This window comes from Belonocnema kinseyi, chromosome 6 (genome assembly GCF_010883055.1).
Source record: "Belonocnema kinseyi isolate 2016_QV_RU_SX_M_011 chromosome 6, B_treatae_v1, whole genome shotgun sequence".
Taxonomy (NCBI): domain Eukaryota; kingdom Metazoa; phylum Arthropoda; class Insecta; order Hymenoptera; family Cynipidae; genus Belonocnema; species Belonocnema kinseyi.
In genome coordinates, this window is record NC_046662.1 from 92475475 (window position 1) to 92485988 (window position 10514).

The following is a 10514-nucleotide window of genomic DNA, read 5'->3' on the forward strand; positions in this document are numbered from 1 at the left end:
TCGTGTTAGTTTCACGATTTCTTGACCGCTGTTAACTGAAATAACCAATTTCCAAACTTCTACAATAATCCAATCACGATTAATATTTTCTAATCTATATTAGAATGAATAATCGACAATAAAATTCACACTGTAAATGAGTAGAAAAATATTTTGTAGATCGGAACTGAAGACAGCGTAGAGTCGCGAGAACGAAACTGATATTTTTACAGGCGAAAATAAAATACATCACGTTCTTTTCTGTAAATTTGTACAAATATGTATAAAAATGTATATCTAATGAATAAATATTCTCTAAAGAAAGTAACTTTCTACCTATTTTTAAAACCAAACAGTTTGGCAAACTTTCAGTGCCGTATTTCTGGAATCATAGCGCAAAAAAGATCAAAAAAGGAGAAATAGATTAATTTTTTAATGAAGAAAGGGAAAAATAGTTCGAAGCCAATAACTTCCATAGGGAACATTTTTTTCGCAGAGCTGCAGTTTTCGAGATATTTGGTCATGTTTCTTAAAGAGATTGGATGTTTAACCCTCTATAACTCGAAAACTGTCCATTTTCGGACTTTGTGCCCCATAACACTTTTGATCAAGACATTGAGAACTACAATTTTACGAAGTTTAATCAAAATCGATCGAAAGCCATTTCATGTACATTTGCTGCGGGGTCCTTTGTAGATCTTTTCTGGTTGATGAACTTTTTTTCTTTTCATTTTTGTTCGCCACTTGTGTCGTTTTTCCAAACGTTTATATTTTTAACTTTTAATCTTTTTTTTACAATTGAAATAAAAATCTGGTCGTTCTAACTAAAAATTATTAATAAAAATTTTTTAGATTCTTTGTGGGTGAACAACTTTTGTCTTAATTTTTTCGGTACCTTGTGTCGTATTCCAGAATATTTAACTTTTTTATTTTTAAAGTAATTTTTTCCGGTTGATACAAAACCTACGCGTCCTATCAAAAGTTATTAAGAACAAATTTGTATCCCTTTTTTGTGTGGTCAACTCTTATCAATTCATTTTTTTCATTGTTTGTCTTTTGTCCAAAAATTATTTGAAAAAATGTTTAATGTTATTTTTTATGAATAAAACAAAAACTACGTGTCCTATAAAAAAGTGATTTATAACAAATTTGTAAAGCATTTTTGGGTGAACAATTCTTGTTAATTCATATTTCTTCGTATATTATATATGGTAACCGCAAAATGGAATCATTGATTTTTCATTATTTTTTGTGCAATCCAAATTTAAATTTTCGATTTTTCAAGAAAATCCAAAAAGTTCTTACGATAATTTTATAGGGCTTTCAAAAACTATTTTTTTATTTTTTTCATATAGTGTGTTGTATGCCTTAAAATGTTCATTTTTGTTTTTTGAATTTTGAAAATGCTATAACTCGGATAATTTTCTTTTTATAGTAAAAAGTCGCTCTAACATTTTGAATTTTTATCCAAAATAGCTGGTGAACGAACTCCATCTTTCCATTTGGTCCCAGAAACGAAGCCAGAAAGACACCATCGTAAAATCAGTTTTTCGGATTCAGGGCGTCACAAAATTTGGAGATTTAAATAAATCCACGATTTGTTTTTCACAAAAAAACAAATACCTTTTATGATGAGAATGTAATAAAGTCTGGGTTAAGGAGAAGGCGATATTTAACTTATCTGGCGGTTTTAATGCTTGTAAAGTATATAAATAGGTAACGAAGTACAAAAATATTAATCGAAGTATCAGGACAAATAACGATGTTATATTACATCTCGGACCTTCTTGCAAAAAGGCGTTCTAAAACAGCTGTCGGACCTCGATTTTTTTTTTTGTGTATAACACGAATAGTCCACTCGGAAAAAATCATCAACGAGCTGCGCGAAATGTACAGTCATTACAACTTTCTCAAGTTTATTTTCAAAAAGACGATTGTACGAAGGTAAGTTGCTTATATTACATATTTATACATCAAAGCTATAATACATTCGGCAGTAGAATAGCCTAATACTATTTATCCAGGAAAAGAGAAACAGTCACCAGACATTTCTGATATAATGAGTCAATGCCTTCACTTTTCAGGCGTATCAAATCGAAATTTGTCAATCATACCTTCTAAACATCTATAATAAATTACAGCAGCTTCGCCTCTTCCTTCACTTTCCACAATACCAATTCCATACATGCAACCGCGTCCTCATTGCTGTCGTGGCCACCCACTAAAATGAAAATTAAATTAATTCGATAACTTACTTCAATTCAATTTCAATTCAATTTTCGTATTCCATTTTCTAATTACCGTCGTTTTGTATTATTTTTCGGAGATATTCCGAACACAGATTCCTGAGAGCTCTTTTCTGTGGATAACCGTTTCGATGAGGAAACATCACACTGGTATCTACGACAGTGTCGTGTATAAGCTTTAATGCTTTAAAGTCACTTTCTAAACTATGCCCGATCAGAATTGTTTTTGAGGAAAACATCGTGAGTAGCGTGGCTTGAACGTCACGAAGACTAGTTGTAACCTCAACCATACTTTCCTCAGTTATTCCTGAAAATCTGGAAAAAAAGTAGCCAATTTCAAATAATTTAGTTAATTTATTTTAAACATTTTAATTGCAACAACAAGCTTGTGGCAGCGGTCGTTGTCATGTACAGAATTGCTTACATTATGGGGTACATTTAATATTATTAGAACAGTGTAATAAACTGCAATAGAAGCGACGGAACCTTTTTTCTCCAGGTAGGGGCAGGAGAATAAACTTATAATATTGAATAACACACTTTGTACATAGTATAATAATAAATAAACAATTAATAGTAAATCATAAATAATAATAAATACAGGCATAAAATTAATATTGCTAAATATTTCAATAATTTCACAAATATTACCAAATATTTAAAAAATATTTCGAAGATTTTTAAAGATTTCAGAAAGAATTGACGATTTCACAAAAATTTAAATGATTGCTCAAAGTTTTCACAGTTTTCAAATATATCGCAAATACTTCGGATAGACTTAAAAGATTTTACAAGGACCTCAATGATTTCCAAAAGATTTCAATAGTTTCACAAATATTACCAACTATTTCAAAAATATCTTTAATATTTCACAGATTTCTAAAGATTTCAGAAAGATTTGAGAAAGATATTACACAAATTGCAATGATGACTTCTCAAATATTGAACAGTTTTCAAATATTTCGGATAGATTTAAAAGATTTTACAAATACTTTAATTATTTCCCAAAGATTTCAAAAATATTTCAATATATTCACAAATATTACCAAATATTTGTAATATTTAGCAGATTTCTAAAGATTTCCGAAAGATATTACACAAATTTCAATGATGACTTCTCAAATATTGAACAGTTTTCATATATTTCACGAAGATTTGGGAGGGATTTAAAAGATTCTACAAAGACTTTAATTATTTCCCAAAGATTTGACGAAGATTTCAATAATTTCACAAATATTACCCAATATATAAAAAATATTTTTATTATTTCGCAGATTTCTAAAGATTTCACGAAAAATTCACAAAGATTTCACAAAAACTTCAATGATTTCTCGAATATTTCAAAGATTTCACAAGGATTTCAAATATTTCGCAAAGATTTTGGATAGATTTCAAAGATTTCACAAAGACTTAAATTATTTAATAAAAATCTTCGATACATCTCAAAGGTTGCACAAAGATTTCAATGATTTCGCAACAATCTCAACATTTTCACAAATATTATAATTTGTTGTCAAACCTGGCAAGATGGGGAAAAACAACTGAATTTATTATTATGAATTGAAACAACATTATTTACACTATTTCAAATACAATATTGCATTTTTGTTCAATTTCATTTTTACATTTATTATTTTAAAATAGTTATTATTAGGCCTATTTTCTTTAAATAGAAATTTGTGAAACATGAAAATACTGTCCGACTATTGGAACATATGCTGTCCGACCACCGGTGTTTTATTAAATTTTTGCAGAAGACCTTTGTTTTCTTATAAAATGGCATTTTTATTTGAAAGTAAATAGCTAAAATAACTTTATAAATAAATAAACAGTCCGAAAATGTGAATCTTTGATAGAAAAAAGTTAAAATAAGTGTCTACAACGATTTAAATATGAGGGCAACGCTATTTGCCTGAATACTCGTACGTTTACCCTGATGTAATTTAAAGATTTAAAAAGATTACAAACTTTCCAAATATTTCAAAAGATCTTTGTATAAATTTACAAAGAAAGTCGCATGGAATTTTCAAAAAGGCACATCAAAATTTTAAAGGTGGTTTTTAAAAAGCAGTATCAGACACTCAATGACTGAAATAATAATTTGATCTGATTAGGAATATCGAGTATATAATTTTAATTGAGTTTCAAATATTTTTTTTACATTCACAATTAACTTTGAAGTTGAAACCATTTTTTAATAATAGTCATTCAGCTTGAAAAATTCTGAATTTGTGTTTAAAATATTCCTTTCTGAACTGTTAAGCTTGTAAACTTGGATTATTTCCAAATGAGAGAAATTTATAATAATTTACATTAATTTTAAACTTTCGACAAATTTATTTCCAACATTTTAAACATGAAATTACTCAACAACGAAGGCTTTAAAAATTAAACCGTATAATTCGAATATGAATTTATTTGTTAATTATTCAAACTTTACGGTCCAAAATTCTCTCAAAATAGGGAAAAAGGGAAATTTAACTACCAAGTAGTCAAATTTCCCACCAAAAGAGACGAATTTTCAACACGAAGACGAACTTGAACAAAAGAATTGAGTTATCAAGTTATAAAGTAGAATGGTCGATTTTTGACAGTTTGACAGTTGACTTTCAAACACGAAATATCATTTTTCAATCAAATATAATTGCATTTATTAACAAATAGTTGCGAACGTTTAAGCAAAAGAGATGAATTTTTAACAATGTAATTGAACTTTTAGCCAAATAATTAAATTTTTAACCAAAAAAAAAAAACATTTTCATCCGAATGATTGAATTTCCAAACAAAACAGAGTAAACTTGAACCAAATAGTTGGAATTTAACAACAAAATTATTTTTAACGAAGAAAGGTGAATTTTCTACAAATGGTCGAATTTTCAAATAAAAGAGATAAACCTCAACCAAAAACAGTTGCATTTTCAGCTGAATAGTTATATCTTCAAGCCAAATGGCAAATTTTTTAGAAGACAGTTGAATATTATCAGCCTGAAAATTTGAATTTTCAACAAAAAATATCACCCTGCGAAAACAAAAATGATTTTTCAACCAAGTGGTCGAGTTTTAAAATAAAAGAGATTAAACCTTAACCAAAAAACATTCCACTTTCAATCAAATAGTTCAATTTTAAAACCAAGGAGTAAACTTTATAGAGGAAGTTGAATTATCAGCTTGAAAAGTTGAGTTTTTAACAAATACATTGTTTTCAACCTACAAAGATGAATTTTCAACCAAATGGTCGCATTTTCAAACAAAAAAGATTAAACTTCAATCACAAAGTTGAATTTTCCAGCCGAAAAGATTTATTTCTTTTTTAAGAAAGTTGAATTATCAACCTGAAAAGTTGAATTTTTGACAAACGGTCATTTTCGTTCAACAAAATAGTGAAATTTTCAACCAAATAATTCAATTTTCAACCAAATAGTCGAATTTTTAAACAAAAAGAATGAACTTTTAATCAAAAATAGTTAGTTTTCCTTATTGGGTTCGATTAATTTAGTTCGCATTTATGTGAAGAACTAAAAAAAAGAGTTTTTTGAATAAAAGGGAAAAAGATCAATTCTTATTAAAAGGGGGGAACAGGGGAGAGTGTGAACTCTATAATTGAATTTTCAAACAAATTATTTAAAACATTTTAGAATTAAATATACCAAATAATAAGGCTTGGAATTTTAAAAAATCAAGTTTTCGAATACTGATTCACGAAATTAAAAACTGTTCAATTTCAAACGCTATTAATTACAAATTTTCTAAATATAATAATACTTTACTAAAAAATTATTCAATATTTAATGTTCTGAATTAAAACATTACGATTTTCCATAGTTCCTAATTTTCATTTTTAAAACTTTATTGATACTAAAATTTCAACTAAGTATAGCAAACTTCTGAGAAAAACGGAAAAAATCGATTAGTCGCATTAAATAACCAATTATACATAAAGTCAAAGAAAAAAGAATTTGGGTCATTTTAAGTATATTTTTTAAAAATTTTCATGGATTTAATAAAAGTGCTAGAAAAAATGTTTCAAATTAGAAAAAAAACAATTAAAAAACAATTTGAAATTTGAGAATATTCCAACAAGTTTAAAACAGAATGTAGATTTTTCAACATTGTGAAATAAAATTGGTAAGCTCCTTAAAGTTTTTAAGAGGTTTCAAGAAGATGCAGATATTTTCTTATTTATTTAAATCTTTGAATTGTACAATTGATAAAAGTTTAAGAAATATTTATTGAGCTCTTAATTTGAAAAATGTTTCGGCTTCAATTTTGATAGTTTAAAATTCAAAAGAGTTCCACTGCACGTGTTTCAATTTGCAGTTCAGTTTTTACAATTTCAAATGAAAGAAATTTTAGCTTCAAGAGTTCGAAACTTTTTTTGTAAACCTGGAAAAACTATTATAAATATTCTATAACTATTATAAATAAATATTCATTACTGAGGATTTACATATTTAAATTATTCATAATTTTTACCAAAATTTTATAGAAATAACAATTCCATATATTTTAGAACAATTCTAAACTTTTAACTTCTAACAATTATTTGATAAAAAAACAAAATAAATTATGATAAAACATTAAATTTTAACTTTTAGAATGCTGTTACGCTTATTATTACTAACAAAAATTATTCCGATAAAAACTTTTTTTATTATTTTCTGCTTTTCTCCCAGATATTGAAATACAAATGTCAGCCACCCTGATCTGTGCGCCAACTGTCGGATTAGTTCACTGGCCCGGATGCTATGGGATTCGCTGCGCTGCAATACGCCATATATTTTTCAATGCGGCCAAAATTTGAACTAACGAAACATTTATAAGCTTCAGTTAAATTACCTTGACATAAAAGTGGACTTAAAATAAATTTGGATTCATTTGTAACAGGTGGGTGTTTCCACTCTGCCCAATTTCAAAACATGTGTCACGAGAGTTGAAAACGACCATGCGGCGGTGCTAGTAGCAACTTTGTTCTACAAAACCATGCAGTACCACAGGGAAAATGCATAACCATTAAAAAATAAATATGAAAAACTCTGTAAAATCATTTTTTCTTCATAGTGTAGAATCAGGTAGTAAATGAGACTTGTGCACTTACGTATTATTTTCTTTAATATAGGAAAAAGCGGCATAATTGACTTAATTTAAACAAACAAACAAATTGCATGAATATTCAGAACTTATAAAAAATAATTTAAAAATAAATAAAGAATACACAAATGAATGAAAAAAATGACGAAAATACACATATTATTATCAAGTTATAAAATTTTCCAAATTTCGAATAACGATAAGATTTTTAATTTACAAAAAATAAAATCCCGAATTTAAAAATATCCGAAACTGAAATTCACGGCTTCAAGACCGACTTGTAAAATAAACGAATTATTAAATTCCCACAAATATTTCAATACTCGAAATTTATAAATGCTGAACATATTTAATTGATTATTAATTTATGAGATATTAATAGAATTATAAATAAGGCAAACAATTTATTTAATCATTAATAAATAATTTATTAATTATTTTCGACAAATTTTAAATTTCGGCAAACTTAAATTTCAACAATAGAAATATTTATGGGAATTTAACAATTCATTTATTTTATAATTCGGCAATTTTTTGTCCTGCTCATTAATGATTTTGTTGTTCATTTTTTCGTTATTTTGTGTTAGTCCCGGATATTCAAACACTTTTAAATATAGTGATAAAGAACAAATTTTTTTTATATTCCCGTTTTAAAATATAATGCTACTATATAATAAATATAATTATTATATCCATAGATGACAAATAAGGGATATGATAAATCCTAAAATATTGTTTTCTATTGCAATGAAATAACAAACGATGTGATATTTTTTTAATCAATTAGACTTTGTAAATAAGCTAAAATATTTTAACATTTGTATGTCACTCTTAAAGAAAGACCATTAACGAATATTTTTTCAAAAACTCAAATTAATCAAAAAGAAAACAAGAAAATAAGTATTGTCACTTTGTTTTTAAATTTCTGTAAATATAATTTTTATAAGATTCTTGAGAAAATTAAAAGAATTTTAAATATTTCAGGCTTGTCAAAAAAGAATCTAGAAGATTTCAAAGACATTTTTTTATAATATAGGATTTTACAAAATATTATGAAGAATTCGAGTCCTTTTAAAAGATGTTCAGAACTTTTAGAAGTTGGAAAGGAATCAAGAAATATTTGATAAAATTTCGAAAATGCTTCCGAGTTTTCAAATATTCGTAATCTACTTAAAACGTCTTAAATTCTATAAATATTTTTAACTGACACGAATTTCTCTCAAAATTTTCAAATATCATTCCAAATTTTTAAAAATGACTTTACAATCTTCTAAATTTCACCAGCAATTTTAAGAAAATTTGTTTATTCTCTTGAAAACTTTCGAAATTTTTTTAAATTCTACTAAATATTTCTTGAATTTACCCGATTATCTTCGTTTTTATTTTGCAACCTTCCCAAATTCAAAAATTTTGCTATAAAATCTTCTAAACTATTTAAAAAAATTTTAGGAGTACTTTTTTTGTTTAAAAATCTTTTTCAAATTTCTTTTAAAGTTTATTTTTCAAAATAAAAAATTATTTAAAATTTTCACACGAATATAAGAAAAATTATTTTTTTTAAATCTTGACACACCTTTTAAACCTTCTAATGGCTAAAAATGATTCAAATTTTTCCTGTATTTTTTAATTTATTCTGCAAAATTAAAAAAATTGACTTAAAATCTTTCCGATTCTTCTTGGGCTATTTTTGAAATCTTCTAAAATCTTTTTAAACAATCTCTTCAAATCAGTTTTTCGAAATAAAAAGTTATTTTAATTTTTCTTAGGAACCTGAAAAAAATGTCTTTCATTTTCGTGAAACTTTACAAAATTCTTAAAAAATCTTTATAAGTTTTAACTATTTTTGAATCGCTTCAAAACTTTTGAATATCTCTTAAAATTACTCAAATTTATTTTAAAATTATGTAATATGGCAAAAATGTAAAATTTTGCTTTAAAATCTTTCAGTTTTTAAAATTTTGTTGAAAATAATTCAAAATGTTAAAATTATTCTTTTAAAATAAAACCGAAACCATTTCTCCTCAGATCTTTCATAATTATTAAAAAGCTTCTCTTTTATTCGGGGTCTTCGGGTGTTCTCTGAGTTCACTTTTATAACCTGATTTTCACACGGGAGTGATAAACATCGGCTTAATTATTAATGGAAATGATTTGATAAAAAAAGCAACAGAAAAACACTATTAGAAAAATCTACTGTGTAATTTTCACAATAATTATATGAATAAACCATTTTCTTCATATATTTTTAAGAGTTTGTAACAGCTCTACATGACAACCCTCCTAGAAATAATCGATTGGACACGATTAATAACGATTAAGAGTAATCAAAAGTTGAATCGGTTTAAATTGTTGCTAATTGTGTCAATCGTTCCCAATCGGATTGAATTAAGTAAATACACTTGCCTGCAATACGCCCTCTATAGTTTTCGTTTGTAACACAAATGACGCGCACGTGTTTATTGGTTAGATATTAAGTTTTTAGTAATTTAACAAAAGTTTTGAATACAAAAAAATATAATTTTTAGGCGGTTTACCGAATAAAGAGTTAAAAGTATATGGATTAACAGCATGTAAAAATCATACCGTATAACGATGTGACAGTGATGTAGTATGATTATCAAGTAGGTAGTTTGATTTAGCCGGTATATTATTGTAAAAGATTTATTTACTTCTTTTTAAATTCATATTCTTGAAATTTGTTTGACTGAATAAAAAGCCGCATGTGAATAATAAATTGCAAAATCAAAATGCTGCAGTGAAAACTTAACCCCTAACTCAGAATAAGGAATGCCCAATTGAAAACGATTGGAAACATTATAGAAGGTAAGATGGCGTCAATATTTTGAAACGCAGACTAAATAAATTATAGGTAACTCAGTAAATTTTTAGTAGAAAAACTAATTCAATCTTTTTAAGTTTCTTGCAATATAACAATTTTTAATTTATAAATAAGTGTGATTTAAAATTTTTGAAAATTCTAGTTTTAAATATTTCAAATATTAAATTTTGAATACTTCAAATAATTTGGTTTGCAAATATTTCTATTTTAAAGGATTGATATTATTAATATTATAGTATTAGATTCATTTAGGTTTCATTAGTCCCAGACGATTGGAAAGAAGCGATTATCGTACCAATATACAAGAGAAAGGGAGATAAAAGCGAGTGCAATAATTACAGAGGGATTAGCTTATTAAGCAC

At 26.4% G+C, this 10514-nt stretch overlaps 1 protein-coding gene across 1 annotated transcript in view; it reads right to left on the reverse strand.

The window, feature by feature from the left end:
• Positions 1-1650: 1650 nt before the first annotated feature.
• Positions 1651-10514, reverse strand: part of LOC117174289 (RNA exonuclease 1 homolog) — a 28012-nt gene continuing 19148 nt past the window's right edge. The window contains exons 7-8 of the mRNA XM_033363245.1: positions 2281-2540; positions 1651-2200 (exon numbers count right to left, since the gene is read on the reverse strand). Of these exons, the coding sequence (XP_033219136.1) occupies positions 2115-2200; positions 2281-2540 (346 nt within the window). The 3' untranslated portion in view covers positions 1651-2114. The remainder of the gene's footprint in view (positions 2201-2280; positions 2541-10514) is intronic.